Here is a 21,508-nt window from a genome sequence, read left to right as displayed (position 1 = left end):
GGAATAAGCATACTGATATATTCAATCTCTGCTAGGTGCAATGTGACCATTTATTCTGCATATTTTTTGAAAGATCAGTTGATTAAACAAATCAGGATGTGTTCAAGTCTATGTTGGTTTTAGATAAGGAAATCTTTGTTTACTCATGGTTTCCTAACTATACAAATTCAAGTGTGTTTCAAAGTCTTATGAACCTAGGAACCACCGGAAGTGGTCTTAACTAGCAATAGGATATAATGCTGATGCTAATTTAAAGAAAAACTGTCTCATAACAGCTGTTAACTGCTGTGCTCAGACTCTCCATGCTGTTGCTTCTCATTTAAACATAGCAATGACTGATGTCTGTAAAAATAGTTCTCACTGTTTAGCTGGCAGTGGATAAACGTGCTAGTTACCAGCCAAATTATCATGAACTTGCTAGATAATATTGCTGTTGCTGATTAGATGCTGTGGCTTTACACTTCTGAGGTAAGAGTAAAATTAGAAGCTCATTGGAGTTAATTTAAAATAAAACTCTCAAGGTTGGTCAGAGATAGAAATCAGTCATTCCTAAAGTCAAGCTGCTCCACAAACAGAGTCATAAACAAGATTACACATAAAAGGAAAAAATGATAAGGAAGTTTCTTGGTGTACTTTTCATTGGCTTCAAAAGAGAAATTATAATCAATTTTGGAACATGAAATACACAAAAGATTGTTATTGCACTTAAAAGAAAAATATAAATTTTAAATTTGTATCTTCTCTGCAAAAACAATTAAATATAGACAAACTAGACCCAATCTAAATTGATTCAGTCTGCTAAAAAGTCTTATGGTAGCTCTAGTTGCTAAAGGATTCTTATTCTATGTCTATATATGTCGAAAAACAAGTTGTAAAGGGACAAATTGTGTGTATGTATCAAGTACCTAAATTTGTATCCTAAATAATCAAAAATTTGATTTATTCTCTCCACCAACCAGTCCAGGGAACTAATTAAAGGAATAAATGGATGATGTGATGCTGGTAACTTTCCCAACATCCCTTATGTGTTGATGATTTGCTCATAATTTCTCTGAATTCCTAGCCAATAGGCTTTTTTTTTTTTTTCAAAGTAAGAAGAATTATGAAATTCCAGATTGGGTGGGTTGTTTGTTTTTTAAATAGAATTTGCTGGCAATAGCAGGCCAGCAGAGACAAGGGAGCCTCAGCTGTAAACTTCACCCTTTTTCTCTCACTTCCTCCCGCATTATTCCCCTCTTCAAAATACATTGTTTTTCCAAACATTCCTCCTTCTTGGCACCACGGGATTAACAGGGTACAGAGAACAGAAGGAACAAGTATATAAAGCACCGTGGAAGGGGAAATTACCTGACAGTCAGACGTCTGTATTCATTCCTGTATTGTAACCAACAGAAGTAAGTTCCTTAGCATGTCTGAGTTTTTGTTTCTTCACGTGCAAAAGTAGGAGTTAGAAATTATGCTCTCTGAGGTTCTTCTAGCTCTATAATTTATTATTCTGAGTATGTGAGAACAGATACAATAAATCATCATATATTATTGAAGCAATATTTGTTACCACAGAATGGCAGTGCTTTTTTTCTTCACAGAAACAAATGTGTCAATTTCAAAACATCGTAATTTCATTTCTATTTCTAGTTCAAGAAAAAAGTAGACTATAAACTCCAAACGTTGGTAGAATCTGTGGAGGATTGTAGAAATCCTATTATAATATACACTCTGTCTGTTCAAGATACCTCATTTTACCAGATGTTTGCAACTAACAGCTGTTTCTAGTGGAACTAACAGTCAAAATCATTTAGTTAAGGCTTGAAAGTGCACAGTTTTTATAAGTTTTCATAGAGCAAAAACTTTATGTAACGGGAGGATTATTGGGGACTAAATATTAAAAGCTAGAAATAAATCATTGTTTTCATGACCTGCTGCTTAGATCACTGAGGTACATATATATATCAAATAGGGTTGGAAATTTTATCACACTTGCAAGCTAACAGGTTGGCCTGCCACAGTTTCATGATTGCTGACAAAAGACATGAGGCTTCTGGGGCAAAGACAGAGAACTTTATTCCTTGTTATATGAGCTGATATTAGTGTATCAGCATTTACGTCTATGCCCCAATTCCCACAGGCAGATTTGAAGAGGGACAAATGTTACCCATATACACAGTGGGTTACGTTATTGGAGAGGAGTCCCGAGCTTAGGGAACATGTCCTTTAAAATGACATGGAGTCCGACTGACCTTTGCCCCAGTAGGAGACATTATATATATTTACACACAACAGTAAACAAACCAGCTTTTTGCTCCAGAGGGAAACACGATCTTCAGTTTCAAAGATGATTCCCTGTACGAACAAATGTCCTTGGGAAGACAGTCCTGAACCTTTGTTCTGGGGTAGCAGTTCTACTGCCAGCAGAATGCACAGAAATCCAAGAGAGCTGTGGAGAATTACTTCCAACAATATGTTACATCAAGCGGCATAAGAGTGGCTAATCATTAAGGCCACACACAGTAAAACTATGTATTATGTTATATTAAACTGTTTATATTTGAGTGTGTGCGGATCTCATTGTGTTTTTATTGTAGTGCAAGGGCTTCTGAACACGTATGTGACTGCGTGGTGGGGGTGGGGGGCAAGCAGCCCGTGTGACCTGCGGGAGGCTTCGCCGGGGCCTCCCGTCTTCTCGGCCTCTCCTTTCCTGGGTTCTCGTTTCCATTTGTCGTCAGCCAGAGCGGCCTTGACGGCATCCTCGGTCAGCATGGAGCAGTGCAGTTTCACGGGCGGGAGGCACAGCTCCGTGGTGATGCCTGCGTTTTTGATGGTCAAGGCTTCCTCCACCGCCTTCCCCTTTACCCATTCAGTGGCTAACGAGCTGGAGGCAATCACAGAACCACAGCCAAATGTTTTAAACGTGGCGTCCCCGATCTTCCCCTTTTCATCCGCTTGAATCTGTAATTTCATGATATCACCACACGCTGGAGCCCCCACCAATCCGGTTCCTACATTTTTAGATGTCTTATCAAGGGACCCCACATGTTGGGGCTTTTCAGAACGATCAACAACCTTCTTGTGATAGAGCCCAGCCGGAGCTGACAGTTCCCTGGCGGGCAGGCACCGGCCCGGAGCAGCGGGGCTGAGGCCGCCGGCATCTTGCGGGCTTATGCCTGCCAGAACTGTTTACATTTTAGATGTCAGTCACAATTGGAGCTTGTGACAATAGTGAGATAGAAAATAAGGCAAACCAGAATATCATTTTAACTCAACAACTCTTTAAATAGAGCTCTGTTAAAGGCTATGTTTTTTTATAAGTGAGGACCAAGAATTAACCATTTAGATTAGTGTTGTGGACATCTAATTTTTTTGTAATTTTATTTATTTATAGCTGTGTTGGGTCTTCATTACTGCATGTGGGGCTTTCTCTAGTTGCGGCTAGAGTAGCAGGGCCTACTCTTCCTTGTGGTGGGCAGGCTTCTCAGTGCAGTGGCTTCTCTTGTCCAGGAGCATGCACTGTAGGCGCTCGGGCTTCAATAGTTGCGGCACGAGAGCTCAGTAATTGTGGCTCGCCGGCTCTAGAGGGCAGGCACACAGGCTTAGTTGCTCTGAGACATGTGGAATCTGCCCAGACCAGGGGTCAAACCTGTTTGCCCTGCATTGGCAGGTAGATTCTTAACCACTGCGCCACTAAGACTATTGTCAAAGTCATCAACAACCCCAACTTTGGTCAATGCAAAGTACTTCTTTCATTCCACCGCTCTGTAACACTGACAAAGTTGACTGCCTCTCAGTCCTGAAGCACTTCTTTCCATGATTGCCAAGATTCCACAATATCTTGATTTTTCACTTACCTTACTGGTAGCTCCTCTCTAGGTTACTTCACTAAACTTTACTCACCTGACAAAACGCTTCATTTTAGTGTGCCTGTCAGCTGAGAAAAAATGCACAACCTAAAAATTGAGAGCTATGTTTTATATGGCAAACATTCCGAGGGCTTCAAGCCCGGGAGGTAGGACTCTCAGATTATTCTGAGGGACTGTTCCAAAGAGGCAAAGGGTAGTGGAGCCAGGATATATAGGAATTTTTGCAAAAAAGACTAGGTAGCCAGAACATCAAATGATTACCGTTAATTAAAGAAAACCAGATATCTCAAATTAAGGAATTTAGTGCTCTTCTATGTATGGGAAGATGCAAGCGTCTAGACTTGCTGAAATCATTCCTTTAATATGCACCTCAGCTATCTGAGGCCAGTAGACAGTGTTTTCTCATCCTGAGTTTCATCAGGGTGCACTGTTGGGGGTGGTTATAGCGGCTGACTGCTAGATGGACTTGGCAGTGGGCAGCCCATTTGTCTCCATCCTGAGTTCCTTCACGGTTCATTGCCAGGACAGCTGTAATGTGACGGCTTGATGGCTACAACATCCTTTGTTTACTGATATGGCAGGCAATATTTTTTATTTACATGCCTTTGCATAAAGTTGTTAGCCCTATTCTCCATCTTACTTTTTTCTAGGTGACCTCACCTTGTCTCCAAAATTAAAATCACCAGCTGAAAACCCTGTCCAGATCTCTAGGCTTGTATATCCAACTCTCTATTTATATTTCTACTAGGATGTAATCGGCATGCCAAACTCAACATGTCCAAAAAAGAGCTTTTGATTACCCCAGGGCAACAAGATGAGTTTCTCCTCAAGAATTCCCCACAAATATCAAATCACTTGCTCAGGCCTCAAACTCAGAAGTCAGGTTTGGTTTCCTTCTTTTCCGTATCCGGGACAGATGATCCATTTGTAGGTCACGTCAGCATTATCCCAACATAAACCCGGCAACTGACTCCTTCTCAGCATCTTTAACCCACTACTGTCATCCTAGCTATTATCATTTCTTGCTCATTCTGCTACGTTAGCTTCTTAAATGCTTTTATTTTTGGCTCAGCGTAGTTCAACTCTATATAGATTGACCATTTAAAAATGGCTTAAAAATTTCCCAGGCTTAAAAATCTTCTGATGACTTCCAGCTATCAGTAGAAATAAAATCAGCTCCTCCCAGTGGCCTACAAGGCACTGTAGCTTTAGTTGGTGCTTGTTTTTTGGTCCTGCTCTCATGCACTCTCCCTGATAGTCTCTGAACTTCAGTCACACTGTCTTTCATATGTTCCTCAAGCCCCTCAAACTGTTCCCCATCTTGGGTCCCTTTCTTTTGCTCTTCCCTTTGCCTGGAGCACTCTTCCCCCAGATTTCTACATGGCTGTGTCTTTCTCGTCAGTCACGTCTTAGTTCAATTTTATCTCAGAGAGATTTCTTGGAGTTCCCATGCTTTCCAAACCAGCCATTCACTATAGCTGACACTCTTACTTGCTTATTATACAATTATTCTTCTTTGGTAACGGAACCTTGATAACAGAACCTTCACATCCACTAGAAGAACAGAGTCTTCAAGGGACTTCCCAGCCCAAGGCATAACTTGGTAATTTTAAGGCCATCAGGATTATCTCATACTATTGCCAATCAATCAGTTTAGGCGTAAGCCTAGCAAACAATTCACAGGAAGCTCTGGGTGAGGGTAAGGCATTGTACTTCCAGAAAATTGTATCTCTTAAAAAGAGTGCCCCCTTTACTACCCCTAGGATATCTAACATCTGAGACTTGCTCAGATATTTTGGAATCAGGAGGATATCTAGGCAAAAATGGCCAACATGCTGAAATGGCAAAGAAGAATTTCTATAAATGATGAGGTAACCGAGCTCTTGACTTAATCATCCTGGAACTGTTCTAGCCCCGATGTCGTTTATGTGAAATAATAAATGTCCTTACTGACCAAAAAAAAATTGTTTTTCCAGTAACCTGAGACAGGAAGCACCCTCACTGCTGTATTAGATATCCCATCATCCTATGTTTTTCTTCCTAGTACTTTTCTCAGTGAGGCCAGGGACTTCTTCTGTCTTGTTCATGCCTATTTATATAGTGCCTGGACCATAGTAGGTATTCAGTAAATATTTTTAAATTAAAGAAAAAAAGTGAAACAAAATCAGTGTCCAATAGAGCTTATAATATATTAAAAGGAATTAAAATTTTTGTATACACTGTCACCCATGTGATGTAATAATCCTTTAAAATATGTTAAGGTACTTTTTTTCTCTTTTATCTTTCTGTGCTATGTAATCTTCTCCCAATCAGCTATTTTTGTGTATGGAGTGGGGAGGGGAGGAATTAGAGCTGTTAAGGAAAGAGAAAGAAATAACTGTTCAGCTTTTAAGAACAAAATTAATTTTGGGAGGATGTCTTGCAAGACAACTGTCTAAACTTCAGGCAATTTTGACAAGGAAAAGGATTTTCTAAATTCTTTAAATGGTCGTTAGCATATTAAGATTTCAGCCCTCTCAGGTGGAGTGTTAGATCTGTTCTAAGATAGAGCAACATCAAGAAAGTGAGTGTTGCCACCTGCAGAAGAAAATGTTTTAGAGAGGTTTCTAAGGTAGGGTGCAAGGAGAAATTACAAGAGTGAAAAAGGGAAAATATTTTCCTCTTCTCCATAAGATTGTGTAAGTTTGAAAAACAGTGTAGAAGTATCAAGACAAGTATCAGAGGAAACTAAAAATATTTGGAGTTAGTAGCTTACTTTCCTGGGCAGATCATGGGAGAGGCTGAAGGATTATTGGAGAATTCTTCTTTGTGATCCATCCCAAGCACAGAAGGAAGGAGGTGTCTAGATGGAGGTGCCCCAATGGAGGTATGCTGGGGGAATGGAAGGTTGGTGTGAAAGGTAGATCCTTAGAGGTTTTCCACAAAAGAGGTACAAATGCCTGGAATGAAGAGCTTTAGAGAGTGTCAACAGGGTGTAACAAAAGGTGGCTTATCTCACTAGAAACATGATGAGACCAGCTGTCCCAGAAGTGGAAGCCAGTAAGGATCCCCGGGAAAGTGTATAAATCTGAGTATATGCTAGCTCTTTGCCACAAATGTCTGTCTGTAGTCCAAGCCTTAAAATGCCTATCTGTAGTCCAAACCATTTTTGAGCTCTAACAAGCACACCAGTTGTCTGCTCACCATTTCCACTTGCATGACAAATTGAAATCTTAAAACTCACATGCCCCCTCAAAACTAGCATACCTAAAACAGAAATCATGATTCTTACCCCAAGCCTATTCCTCCTCCTGCCTTTTCTATCTCAATAGATGTTCACCTTACCCACTTGTTCAATTGAAAATCTTCCACATCAATCTTGACTCCACTCTTAAACTAATACTTAATTTCAAATCCATCAGCAGGTTTGACCATCTCTAAATTCAAAATACACTGAAAATCTGGTTGCTTTCCACCCATCTCCTCTGCCACCAGTTGAATCTAAGCCACTATTATGTTTTGCCTGATAATCTCTTAACTGGTTTCCCTGATACTAGTTTTGCCCACTCTAAATCTATTTTGCACGCACACATGTGCCAATATGATATTTTTTAAGGTAAGTCATATTATGTCTTCCTGTGCTTAAGCCCTACAATGGTTTCACAGTGCACTCACAATAACATTTGTCTCTCTCACTGTGGTCAAGGAGGCTCCTCTTCATGTGGTCCTTAGGTGTCTCACTGATGCAGTCCCCAGCTACTGCTCACTCTGCTGCCGCCTCACTGGCCTCATAATTATTCCTTTGCCAAGACAAGGAGCACCTGCATGGGGTCTAAGAACCCACTTCTGGACCCCTGTGACTTTCAGTGGTCCCATAGCTTGCTCTTTGACTTCATTCAGGTCTTTGATCAAATGTCCCTTCATCAGCAAGCTCCTTTATGACCACCATCAAAGGAGGGCAAACATATACCTTCACTATCCTAATGCCGAAACTTTGGCTTTACAGTTCTTTTCACTGCCAACCAGACTGTAGTGTGTCAATTGCAAGTTGCAATCCTGTTACAGAAAAAATAAAACAAAACTTAGACAATGAAAGCTTGTTATATAAAATATACCAATAAATCATATAGAGTTCAAAAGAAAGAGAAGACATTTCCAATGAATGAAATGAGAAAAATATTTAGTAGGTGGCATATAAGATAGACCTTGAAGAATGCATGTGGTTTATCAAGACCTAATCAGAACCTGAAAACCAATCAGATCCAGGCAATGAATTGCAAACATGCTTAGAAGGTACCATGTGTGTCTACCTTCTAGGATACTGGATTCTATTATTGAAAGATTGCTTTTCATTGGAATTGCAAGGTGAGAAAAGGCAAAGTGACAAAGGCTAAAGTCGTACAGTACCAGGTTACCAAGGAAACAATATAAGGATCAAGAAGCAAGAGTTTTCTTTGTTTTGCAACGTGCTGGTGCCTAAAATAAGATAACTTGGTGTATAAGAAAATCCACTCCTTAGGTTTATGCAGGAAAAAAAATAGATGTTTGGGGCTGGTTTGAGGCTGACATGTTCAGATTTGGGACTTTTCCTGTTAGCCCTGCCAGAAAACAGGGTGGTATCTGGGACCCAAGGTGGTCTGTCCCTAAAGATCGAAGCTAAGTGTTTTGGTCTGCTCAGGCTATGCTATAGACTAAGGTGTATCTTCCCAAAATTCATATGTTGAAGCCTTAACTCCCCATGTGACTTTATTGGAGACAGAGTCTTTAAGGAAGTGACTAAGGTTAAATGAGTTCATAATGGTGGAGTCCTAATCCAGTAGGACTGGTGACCTGATATGAAGGGGAAGAGACACCAGATCTCTCTCTCCTCCACGTGAGGACATAGCAAGATGGTAGCCATCCGCCAGCCAGGAAGAAAGTTTTACCAGAACCCAACCATGCTGGCACCCTGATCTTGGATTTCCAGCTTTCAGAACTGTGAGAAAGTAAATTTCTGTTATTTAAGCCACCCAGTCTATTTTTGGTTATGGCAGCCCAACCTGACTAGCAGATGGAAACAACCAAAAGGCTGCAATTTCATGATTATCCACATGCCAAAATGACCAGACAAGAGTCAAATAAGAATTCCAATATTGTTACATAAAAAAATTCTTCAGATAACAGAAAGAAGGCAGTTCTGAGAGATTGTGGGCCTCCTAAGTGGCATTTCCCTGCAATCTTCCTGCCCTCTCATAGGACATGTCCAGTGCAGAGGGATGGCTCTACTGCACCAACCTGATCATGACACTGGCTTGCTCTTCGATAGCAGCTCATCTATGGCACAAAGTTCATACTGATCCTGGCAAACAAGGCCTTGCATGATCTGGCCCCAGGGTTGCTCTTTTGATTCATTCCTGCCGTTTCCAACAGCACCCTAATTATCAGCCTAAAGGAATTACCTCAAATTTCCCATGTTGCCATGGTGTTTTTACAGCTTTAAGCTTTGCACTCTGCCTGGGAAATCTCCTCTCCTTCCCAATCCTCATCCATTTTTTTAAAAAAAATTTATTATTTATTTATTTTATTTATGGCTACATTGGGTCTTCATTGTTGTGCCTGGGCTTTCTCTAGTTGTGGTCAGCAGGGGCTACTGTTTGTTGTGGTGCATGGGCTTCTCAGTGCAGTGGCTTCTCTTGTTGAGGAGCACGGGCTCTAGGTGCACTGGTTTCAGTAGTTGCAGCATGCAGGCTCAGTATTTGTGGCTTCCAGACTGTAAAGCTGAGGCTCAGCAGTTGTGGTGCACGGGCTTGGTCACTCCACGGCATGTGGGATCTTCCTGGACCAGGGATTGAACCCTTTTCCCCTGCACTGGCAGACGGATTCTTAACCACTGTGCCACCACGGAAGTCCTTCTCATCTATTTTTTTTTTTTTTTTTTAATTTAATTTAATTTTTTTTTTTTTGGGGGTACACCAGGTTCAATCAACTGTTTTTATACACATATCCCCATATTCCCTCCCTTCCTTGATGCCCCCCCCTCCATTCCTCCCCACCCTCCCTGCCCCAGTCCTCTAAGCCATCTTCCATCCTCGAGTTGGACTCCCTTTGTTATACAACAACTTCCCACTGACTATTTTACAGTTGGTAGTATATATATGTCTGTACTACTCTCCCGCTTTTTCTCAGTTTCCCCTTCACCCCCCGCCCCCTCCCATACCTCGAGTTCTCCAGTCCATTCCCTGTATCTGCTTCCCTGTTCTTGTCATTGAGTTCATCAGTACCATTTTTAGATTCCGTATATGTGAGTTAGCATACAATATTTGTCTTTCTCTTTCTGACTTACTTCACTCTGGATGACAGATTGTAGTTCTATCCACCTCATTACATATAGCTCCATCTCATCCCTTTTTATAGCTGAGTAATATTCCATTGTATATATATGCCACATCTTCTGTATCCATTCATTTGTTGATGGGCATTTAGGTTGCTTCCATGTCCTGGCTATTGTAAAGAGTGCTGCAATAAACATTATGGTACAAGTTTCTTTTGGGATTATGGTTTTCTTTGGGTATATGCCCAGGAGTGGGATGACTGGATCATATGGTAGTTCTATTTGTAGTTTTTTAAGGAACCTCCAAATTGTTTTCCATAGTGGCTGTACCAACTTACAGTCCCACCAACAGTGCAGGAGAGTTTCCTTTTCTCCACACCCTCTCCAACATTTGTTGTTTCCAGACTTTGTGATGATGGCCATTCTGATTGGTGTGAGGTGATACCTCATTGTGGCTTTGACTTGCATTTCTCTGATGATGAGTGATGTTGAGCATCTTTTCATGTGTTTGTTGGCCATCTGTATGTCTTCTTTGGAGAAGTGTCTATTTAGGTCTTCTGCCCATTTGTGGATTGGGTTATTTGCTTTTTTGGTATGAAGCTGCATGAGCTGCTTGTATATTTTGGAGGTTAATCCTTTGTCCGTTGTTTCATAGGCAATTATTTTTTCCCATTCTGAGGGTTGCCTTTTAGTCTTGTTTATGGTTTCTTTTGCTGTGCAAAAGCTTTTAAGTTTCATGAGGTCCCATTCGTTTATTCTTGATTTTATTTCCATGATTCTAGGAGGTGGGTCAAAAAGGATGTTGCTTTGATGGATGTCACAGAGTGTTCTGCCTATGTTTTCCTCTAGGAGTTTGATAGTGTCTGGCCTTATATGTAGGTCTTTAATCCATTTGGAGTTTATTTTTGTGTATGGTGTTAGGAAGTGTTCTAATTTCATTCTTTTCCATGTTGCTGTCCAATTTTCCCAGCACCACCTATTGAAGAGGCTGTCTTTTTTCCATTGTATACTCGTGCCTCCTTTGTCAAAGATAAGGTGCCCATATGTGTTTGGGCTTACTTCTGAGTTCTCTATTCTGTTCCATTGATCTTCCTTTCTATTTTTGTGCCAGTACCATACTGTCTTGATCACTATGGCCTTGTAGTATAGTTTGAAGTCAGGAAGCCTGATTCCACCAACTCCATTTTTCCTTCTCAAGATTGCTTTGGCTATTCGGGGTCTTTTGCGTTTCCATACAAATCGTAAGATTTCTTGCTCTAGTTCTGTGAAAAATGCCATTGGTAATCTGATCGGGATTGCATTAAATCTGTAAATTGCTTTGGGTAGTACAGTCATTTTCACGATGTTGATTCTTCCAATCCAGGAACATGGTATATCCCTCCATCTGTTTATGTCATCTTTGATTTCTTTCATCAATGTCTTAAAGTTTTCTGCATACAGATCTTTTGCCTCCTTAGGCAGGTTTATTCCTAGGTATTTTATTCTTTTGGTTGCAATGGTGAATGGGAGAGTTTCCTTAATTTCTCTTTCTGCTCTTCCGTTGTTAGTGTATAGGAATGCAAGAGATTTCTGTGCATTAATTTTGTATCCTGCTACTTTACTAAACTCATCAATGAGTGCTAGCAGTTTTCTGGTAGAGTCTTTAGGGTTTTCTATATATAATATCATGTCATCTGCAAAGAGTGACAATTTTACTTCTTCTTTTCCAATTTGGATTCCTTTAATTTCTTTTTCTTCTCTGATTGCTGTGGCTAAAACTTCCAAAACTATGTTGAATAACAGTGGTGAGAGTGGACACCCTTGTCTTGTTCCTGTTCTTAGAGGGAATTCTTCCAGTTTTTCTCCATTGAGAACAATGTTGGCTTTTGGTTTGTCATATATGGCTTTTATGATGTTGAGGTAATTTCCTTCTATGCCCATTTTCTGGAGAGCTTTTATCATAAATGGATGTTGAACTTTGTCAAAAGCTTTTTCTGCATCTATTGAAATGATCATATGGTTTTTATCCTTCAATTTGTTGATATGATGTATCACGTTGATTGATTTGCGTATATTGAAGAATCCTTGCATCCCAGGGATAAACCCCACTTGATCGTGGTGTATGATTTTTTTAATGTGCTGTTGCAGTCTGTTAGCTAGTATTTTGTTGAGGATTTTTGCATCTATATTCATCAGTGATATTGGTCTGTAGTTTTCTTTTTTTGTGACATCTTTGCCTGGTTTTGGTATCAGGGTGATGGTAGCCTCATAGAATGAGTTTGGGAGTGCTCCGCCTTCTGCAATATTTTGGAAGAGTTTGAGAAGGATAGGTGTTAACTCTTCTCGAAATGTTTGATAGAATTCGCCTGTGAATCCATCTGGTCCTGGGCTTTTGTGTGTTGGGAGATTTTTAATCACTGCCTCAATTTCTGTACTTGTGATTGGTCTGTTCATGGTTTCTATTTCTTCCTGGTTCAGTCTTGGAAGATTGTATTTTTCTAAGAATGTATCCATTTCTTCCAGGTTATCCAGTTTATTGGCATATAGTTGCTTGTAGTAGTCTCTCATGATGTTTTGTATTTCTGAGGTGTCCGTTGTGACTTCTCCTTTTTCATTTCTAATTCTGTTGATTTGCATCTTCTCCCTCTTTTTCTTGATGAGTCTGGCTAATGGTTTATCAATTTTGTTAATCTTCTCAAAGAACCAGCTTTTAGTTTTATTTATTTTTCTTATGGTTTCCTTCCTTTCTTTTTCATTTATTTCTGCTCTGATCTTTATGATTTCTTTCCTTCTGCTCACTTTGGGGTTTCTTTGTTCTTCTTTCTCTAGTTGTTTGAGGTGTAAGGTTAGGTTGTTTATTCGATCATTTTCTTGTTTCTTAAGGTAGGACTGTATTGCTATAACCTTCCCTCTTAGAACTGCTTTTGCTGCGTCCCATAGGTTTTGGGTTGTTGTGTTTTCGTTGTCATTTGTTTCTAGATACTTTTTGATTTCCTCTTTGATTTCTGTAGTGATTCCTTGGTTGTTTAATAGTGAATTGTTTAGCCTCCATGTGTTTGTATTTTTTGCAGTTTTTTTCCTGTAATTGATATCTAGTCTCATGGCGTTGTGGTCTGAGAAGATGCTTGATATGATTTCAATTTTCTTGAATTTGCTGAGGTTTGATTTGTGACCCAAGATGTGATCTATCCTGGAAAATGTTCCGTGTGCACTTGAGAAGAAAGTGTAGTCTGTCGTTTTTGGATGGAATGTCCTATAAATATCAATGAAGTCGAGATGGTCTAATGTGTCATTTAAAGCTTGTGTGTCTTTATTTATTTTCTGTTTGGATGATCTGTCCATTGATGTAAGTGGGGTGTTCAAGTCTCCCACTATAATTGTGTTACTGTCGATGTCCCCTTTTATAGCTGTTAGCATTTGCCTTATGTATTGAGGTGCTCCTATATTGGGGGCATAGATATTTACCATTGTGATATGTTCTTCTTGGATGGATCCCTTGATCATTATGTAGTGCCCTTCCTTGTCTCTTTTAATAGTCTTTACTTTCAAGTCTAATTTGTCTGATATGAGTATTGCTACTCCAGCTTTCTTTTGACTTCCATTTGCATGGAATATCTTTTTCCATCCCTTCACTTTCAGTCTATATGTATCCCTTGGTCTGAAGTGGGTTTCTTGTAGGCAGCATATAGAAGGGTCTTGTTTTTGTATCCATTCAGCCAGTCTGTGTCTTTTGGTTGGAGCATTTAATCCATTTACATTTAAAGTGATTATTGACATGTGTGTTACAATTACCATTTTCTTAATTGTTTTGGGTTTGTATTTGTAGGTGTTTTCCTTTTCTTGTGTTTCCTACTTAGAGAAGTTCCTTTAGCACTTGTTGTAAGGCTGGTTTGGTGGTGCTGAATTCTCTTAACTTTTGCTTGTCTGGAAAGCTTTTGATTTCTCCCTCAAATCTGAATGAGATTCTTGCTGGGTAAAGTATTCTTGGCTGTAGGTTTCTCTCTTTCAGGACTTTCAGTATATCCTGCCATTCCCTTCTGGCCTGCAGAGTTTCTGTAGAAAGGTCAGCTGTTATCCTGATGGGTTTTCCCTTATATGTTGTTTGTTGCTTTTCTCTTGCTGCTTTTAATATTTTTTCTTTGTGTTGAATTGTCGTTAGTTTGATTAATATGTGTCTTGGTGTATTTCTCCTTGGGTTTATTCTGTATGGGACTCTCTGTGCTTCTTGGACTTGGTTCATTATTTCCTTTCCCATGTTGGGGAAGTTTTCCACTATAACCTCTTCAAATATTTTCACAGACCCTTTCTTGTTTTCTTCTTCTTCTGGGATGCCTATAATTCGAACGTTGGTACGTTTAAGGTTATCACTGAGGTCTCTGAGGCTGTCTTCTAGTCTTTTTATTTTTTTATCTTTTTCTTGCTCTGTGGCGTTTATTTCTCCCATTCTATCTTCCAACTCACTTATTCGTTCTTCTGCCTCAGTCATTCTGCTGGTTAGAGCATCTAGAGTATTTTTAATTTCAGTTATTTTGTTATCCATTGCTGTTTGTTTTTCTGAGTTCTTATGAACTGTTTCTTGTACTTTCTCTAATTTGTTATCGAGATTTTGTATCATTTTTACTATCATTACTCTAAATTCTTTTTCAGGCATTTTTCCTATTTCCTCCTCATTTATTTGGTCTTGTGGGTTTTTTTCCTGCTCCTTTGCCTGCATGGTGTTTCTTTGTTTCCTCATGGTTGTCCAAGCTTTTGGGGTTGCTTGTCCTGGTGATAGAGGTGTTTATAGAAGACTGTCCAAGCCTCAGACTAATGTCCAAGTATTGGATTAGACGAATATTCAGTCTTCCAGCTTCACACAGCCCAGTTGGTTTGCAGGAACTTGGAGTCAGCTCTTGCCCAGTGCAGGTCGGCTGGGCCAAGTTGGGATCACCAACCCCAAAGCTGGGCCTGCGCAGGCGTCTCGGGACTGGCCTGGTGACGTCAGAGCACCAGAAAACTCCACCCTTCAATCACGCTCAGCTCCTCTATTTTGAATATGCAGAAACATGCAAGCCTTATACACCTGTGCAGAACAGCGATTACCTCACCTTGTCCCCTGCCTCCAAGCACCTTTCCCCTCCCTTCTCATCTATTTTTAAAACAACTACTCATTCTTCAAGTTCTGGCTAAAATTTTAACCTCATTCCTAATCCCAGAATTATTCCATTCTACATTGCATCTTGAACATTCATCCGCTATATAGCAATTGCCATATCTAGTGCACATCCTTCCCTTTACTAGATTTATTTCAGAGCCTCAATGTGTCACATGTTATTCACTTGGTCTGGGAAAGCTCTCTCTCTCTCTGACTCTCTCTTTGTGCTTCTCTGTTTTGCTGTTGTAACTCCTATTCATCAACCAGTCCTTGGCTTAAAAGTTTTTTGGAAAACCTTCCCAGTCTCTTAAGATTAGCCAGTCTCTCTGTAAATACCCCTTATCGCTCGCATCACACCTTGATTGCACTGTATTTATTTATTTATTTGCTGTTTTCCTCACCTTGGAATAATGAATGAATAGCATCTATCTGCTAACTGTACTGTCCAGTTCAGCAGCCACTAACCACATGTGACTAAGGAACACTTGAAATGTGGCTAGTCCAAGTTGAATTACGCTGTAAATGTAAAACACATGCTGCATTTTGAAAATAGCACCAAAAAGAGAATAGAAAGTATCACAACAAAATTTTTATATTCATTACATGTTGAAATTTTAACATTTCAAGTATATTGAGATAAAGTGTATTATTAGAATTAATTTCACTTTTTTGTTTTACTCCCTTTAACCTGGCCACTAGAAAATTTACTATGTCCATATATGCCACACTTTAGATTTGTATTAGATCACACTACAGTAGAGCACAGTCTTCAGGAGTAGAGAAAACATTTTATTGACCTTCTACATATCATCAGATGGCCCAAACTATGTATTGAAGGAATCAATTAATAAATGGCAAGTAATCAGTAGAAAATACCTGCATTATTTCATTAGCAACAAGTAAAGAAATTTGCACAGGTTGTGTGTTACTATTCCAGCAAAGTGATTTTAGATCCATCATGATAACACTCTCTTTTGGATGCTTATGAAATGGAAGGAATCAGGGAAAAAGAAACCAGCTTGAAAACTTTATGATGGTAAAGTTCTGACTCTAAAAGAAGTATATGTCCTGACTTTTCTTTAATATATTTCTTAAAATTTTCATTTGAATCTGCATTTGGGGGGCCATTCTGAATGTGCCTGTCATAGGCAGATGCTTCTGTTCTCTAAGACTAGAGACATAGGAATCAGTAGGTGGTGGTGCAGATGGCAAAGAGAGGGCGGGGTGACATTTCAAACTGTGGGCGGGACTAATGCAAATTTGGCAGCCCAAATGGAATTTTTGTGAGCCTGATAATTTTTGTAAGACTCTTGCTTCCCAAGCAGTCTTCGCCCACCCCCACCCCCCAGCATATATATATGTATATATGTATGTATGTGTATATATATATATATATTTTTTTTTTTTGCTAATGAGACCAGACTTTATACTTCTCTAATATTGGACACCACAGGAATCTCTATTATAAAGAATATTAAATATAGAGAAATAGATTTGGTTTTTTAAGCATTAATTATTAGAAACATATGTTCAGGTAGTTTCAATAGAAAGTGCAAATTATTTCATCTGACTTTTTTTAGTCATTGTCGTTGGAATTGAAGAGCCATAGAATGCAAACAGTTTGAGACAAGTCAGCCTTCACACCAAGCTTTGCTGGCATGACTCAATACTATTTCCAAAAAGTCATGGCAGAGGAATTCATTTCTGTATCCTTGATCCCTAACCTTTCTATAGAGAATGCCCTCCAGCTTTATAACATCTTCATATAGCAATGTTATGTTTCCAACTTTCTAACCATATAGCCTACCATGTTACAGCCTTCTATTTTCTTTTATGTGCTTGATCGTGGGAGGGCCAATTATGTTACTGAAAAATTTAAGTTTTTACAAAGTATTATTTCCAATATTCTCCTCTACCAAAGTTGTAAAAATGTTAGAAGTTTCAAAGATGAAACTGTTAGCCGACTATAAAACATGTCTTTAGGCCTAGCAAAATACTGTAGACCTTTATATACTGAATTCCATGTAAATTTCATTTTAAGTTCTTGTTGTAGCAGGGGAAAAAAAAAGATACTTTCAAGTGTAAGTGAGGCTCTGGAATAACCCGTATTCTTATACATTGTTAGTTGGGTTGTAAAGCATAATAGCTATTGTGAACAATAATTTGGCATTATTGAGTAAAATTGTGCATACCCAACTACTCAACAATTTTCTCAGGATTATATCCTAAAGAAGTTTTCAGATATATGAGCCAAGAAACAGGTGCAAAAATGTTCATAGAAACACTGTTGGTGTAAGTAAAGAATTAGGAACTAAGTAAGGATCTATCAACAAGAAAATGATTCAAAAGAATTATGGTAAATTTACATGTTGGAATGTTAGTTACAATAAAAATGAATGCTCTTTAGCTAAACTCAGCATGAAGCTACCTTGGAGTCATGCAGGGAAATAAGACAAGGAAGACTATAGACGGTAAAATTCCATTTATATAAAATTTTAAAACATACAATAAAATAATACACTGATTGGAAATATAGGAAATAAAAATACTTAGAGATTGGGAATTCCGTGGCGGTCCAGTGGTTAGGACTTAGCACTTTCACTGGTAGGGCCTGGGTTTGATCCCTCATTGGGAAACTAAGATCCCGCAAGCTGTGGTGCAGCCAAATTTAAAAAATTTAAAAAAAAAGGCAAACAAAAAATACTTAGAAATAAAGTTATGGCAAAACAAAGTTGAATGTTAGTGAATTCATGGTAAATGAGAGGGGTTGATGGAAGCAGGCAGGGCAAGCTGTGGTTTTCAAGGTATCCTGGTAGTGCGCTGCTTCCTAACCTGAGTGGTAGGTATGCACGTGCCCAAGTTATGATTATTCATTTTAGTGTACAATCTGTAGTAAATATTTTCTTATTTTGTCCATATCAAATATTAAATTTAAAATAATTTAAAACATGGAGTTGTAAAGGAAAGGAAGCAAGTGAGGAAGAAAGGGAATGAGGGAGACAGGAAGGAAAAAACATGGAAAAATAAACCCAGAAAATAATGACTAAGAAAGAGTAGTAAAATAGTTAAGCAGTCTGAGCAAATAGAAATCCCAAAGGGAAAGTTACAAAGAACAGAGAAGTGTTGGTCATGATGACGTATTAATAGTAACATTAAAATGATGATGATACAGTATCTACTGTTTATGGAATAGTTGTTATTTTCCAGACAATGATCTCAGTTTGTGTACAGTAACTCATTTAACCGTTTCAGTAACTCCAAGGGATAGGTCTAAGATGATTTCCATTTTTCACATTACTAAGCTAAGCAAATAAAATCCCAATAAAATTGAAAAAGTTTCAGATTGGTAAGTGGCAGAATGGAGATATTAATCCCATTCCAGGTGGGCCGATTCCTTCTTTTTTATTGTTTTAATTGAGATATAGTTAACATTTAACATATCAGTTTCAGGTATACAACATAATGATTCAATATTTGTATATATTGAAAAATGATCTTCTCAGTATCTTGTTAACATCCGCCCACCATACACAGTTACAGATTTCTTAACACCATACAGTCTCCTAGAATCATGGTCTCCAGATGATGAGCGAGTGATATTTCCTAGCCTATCTGGCAAAACTTCCATGAACCTCCCTCAGTCTGTCCTAGATTATAACTAGGTCATTTATGGGGATTTTGTTTGGTCTCGTGGAAATTAAGCAGACTGTGTCAGAGGCTGTAAGATTAAAAGTAGAGGCTATCCAAGCCGCTACTTTCACTTTTTAAGAAATTCTACAGTTTCCTTCCTATTCTCAAGACTAGTCATCTTTCATGAGATACTGAGTTTGGAATCTGTAGCACAGGTATTAGGTCACTTTTATTAAAGGCATTCTTATGCATTACTGTATGTCTCTCTATTTCAATTCCTTTTTGCCAATGCCTTATGTGATGTATAGGATTTTCCATGTATCACATAATTTATTAAAGATTAAAAGTGGATCATACTATTTCCCATAATTTCAGCTCAGTGTTAACTGAAAACTCACTAAGGGTGGTACCAAGTTTAGAGGTTTATACACAGAAACAATCACAAACTGTTAGAAACAACAAAAAAAATAAGATTCTACGTATTTTTCCAAAATGTCACTATATGTTGTAATTGTCTCTTGTTTTATTCTGTCATTGTGATGACCTTATTCTGTGGAATTATGTATGCTTATTAATATTTTATCATTCTTGTTAGCAGAAGTCATCATAAAACAAAATTATATGTGACTCACAAAGTTAGGGGAAAAAAGCGATCATAATAATCGTTGAAACTGAGTCACCTTCTCTTTATTACTCTACTCTGTGGTCCTACAACCTGAGGCAGCAATGATTATACCTTTACCAGCCTAACTTTCTGTAGAACCTAAATTCCCCCTTCACTTCTTTCTTTCCTGAAAACCGTGAATAAGGATGTGAAGATCTAAAGAGCAGGATAGAGAAAAAATACCACAGAGGCTCTAAAGTCATTGACCTCTGTCTATTTCCAGTGCTGCTGTCTGGCATGGTGCCTTCCTAAACAAGTTTCATAATCCCTGTTTCCCTCAACAAATCATTAAAATTTTAAATTGTTTAAATTTAGCTTCAGTTTTCTCACCTGTATAAGGGAAATAAGACCTCCTTCACATAGTGGTTGTGAAAATTCGGTGAGATGATATATATATATATATATATATATATATATATATAAAACATATAACACACCATCTGACATGGATAAGTGCTTAACACTTGTTTATTTCCTTAACTTCCATTAATCCAATTAGATTTGTTATCCCCATGGTGACCATATGTAGCCTCAATATCTCTAAAATTATAGAGATAAAATAATGGGCAAAGTATCTTTTGAGAATCTATGAGCAGTATCACATTGCTAGGTCCTCACCTTGGCAGCCTTTAATTCCCCACAGATCTGATCACTGATCATTGGACCCTGTCCAGTAATTTCAGTCTTGCCAGTATCCCAACAACCACTGGTTAGAGACATTTTTACAAGATCTCACTCAACATGTGGAGACCTTGCTGGTATTTGCTCTCTAGTTGTTCTAGAATGACTAGAACTTGTGCCTCGTCATTCCAAATGTGCTTCCACCTTGCTTTAATATTTTTTGCTTTTAATTTTGGTAACCAGATTCCTGATATCCCCTATTTATGCATCCCACCCAATCCATTTTCTTCAGAACTGCAAAGGTAAACTTTTAGTTGTGCATATTTGATCATGCGGTTCCCCAATTCAGTCCTTCAATGACTTCAATGACTTTTTATTACCCCAAAATAAGATCTAAAATCCTTCAAGATTCTCTAAAACTTTACCTATTTCTTCCTTTTTCATCCTCTTATTGAATCACTTCTCCTTTATTTATTTATTTACCTGAAGTCCAACAAGTTTGGCTTTTAAAATTTTTTCCCTAAATGTGACAAACTCTTCCTGCCTCTGTTCCATTGAACTGCTTTGAAAAATTTCTCACTGATTTTGATTTTCAGCAGTTTGTTATGTGCCTAAATGTGGTTTTCTTTTTATATGTACTGACTGAGTTTCATGGTACTTCCCAAATCTCTGGGCTGGCATCTTTCCTTAGTTTTAGAAATTCTCAACCATTCTCTTGCCTTTCCTTGTGAGACTCCAATTACATGTATGTTAGGCTCTTTTCACTCTGTCTCACATGTCTATGCATACTTTCTTTTTCTTTTTAATCTGGATAGTTTCCATAAGTCTGTATTTCAATTCTCTAGTTTTGTCTTTGCATGTCCAATATGCTGTTAAACACAGCTATTTTTCAGTTCTAAAATTTCCATTTGATTCTTTTTGTTTTTTTTTGATTTTCTGGCAGAAATTTTCAGAATTTTATTTATTTCTGCACATTTTTCTCTCTTTCTTTGACTACATTAACCATAATTATTTGAAAGTCCTTGTCTACTATCTCCACTATTTAGATCACTGTAAATCTATTTCTATTTTCTTAAGTTTTCTAAATGTTTAATCATGTGGTTTGATCTTATACCGCCTCTAAGATGTCTGACTAAATGCTGGACATTAGGCATTGAAAAAAAAAAAAAAATAGAGATTTCATGTTACATTATCTTCTCCTTTCTTCTTCTAAGAAAAATATATTGAGAGTGATCTCCCCAGTATAATCACAAACTTATAGGTTGAGGTTTTGATGATACTTTGTCTGGTTCTGGATTTCTCCTGCTCCTGGGGCATGCTCCTCTAGGGCTTTAAAA

General features: G+C 38.3%; 2 protein-coding genes across 2 annotated transcripts in view; one reads left to right on the top strand and one right to left on the bottom strand.

The window, feature by feature from the left end:
• The window catches only part of CACNA2D1 (calcium voltage-gated channel auxiliary subunit alpha2delta 1), a 587,574-nt gene that overhangs the window by 83,954 nt on the left and 482,112 nt on the right, over positions 1-21,508 (top strand). The window lies entirely within an intron of this gene.
• Positions 2,563-7,757, bottom strand: LOC130851907 (iron-sulfur cluster assembly enzyme ISCU-like). Its single transcript, XM_057732586.1, has 2 exons — positions 7,601-7,757; positions 2,563-3,170 (listed from the first exon to the last, which is right to left on the bottom strand). The coding sequence occupies exons 1-2, from the start codon at positions 7,755-7,757 to the stop codon at positions 2,563-2,565; spliced, it is 765 nt and encodes a 254-aa protein (XP_057588569.1).

The sequence above is a fragment of the Hippopotamus amphibius genome, chromosome 4 (genome assembly GCF_030028045.1).
Source record: "Hippopotamus amphibius kiboko isolate mHipAmp2 chromosome 4, mHipAmp2.hap2, whole genome shotgun sequence".
Taxonomy (NCBI): domain Eukaryota; kingdom Metazoa; phylum Chordata; class Mammalia; order Artiodactyla; family Hippopotamidae; genus Hippopotamus; species Hippopotamus amphibius.
This window is presented reverse-complemented; position numbering and strand designations above follow the sequence as displayed.

Bases quoted from the DNA above. Each gene is read 5' to 3' on its own strand.
- LOC130851907 (XM_057732586.1), bottom strand. From the start codon at position 7,757: ATGAAGGGACATTTGATCAAAGACCTGAATGAAGTCAAAGAGCAAGCT. The intron at 3,171-7,600 runs GTGAGCAGTAGC...AAATGTAAACAG, and splicing joins GCCAGTGAGGCGGCAGCAGA to TTCTGGCAGGCATAAGCCCG.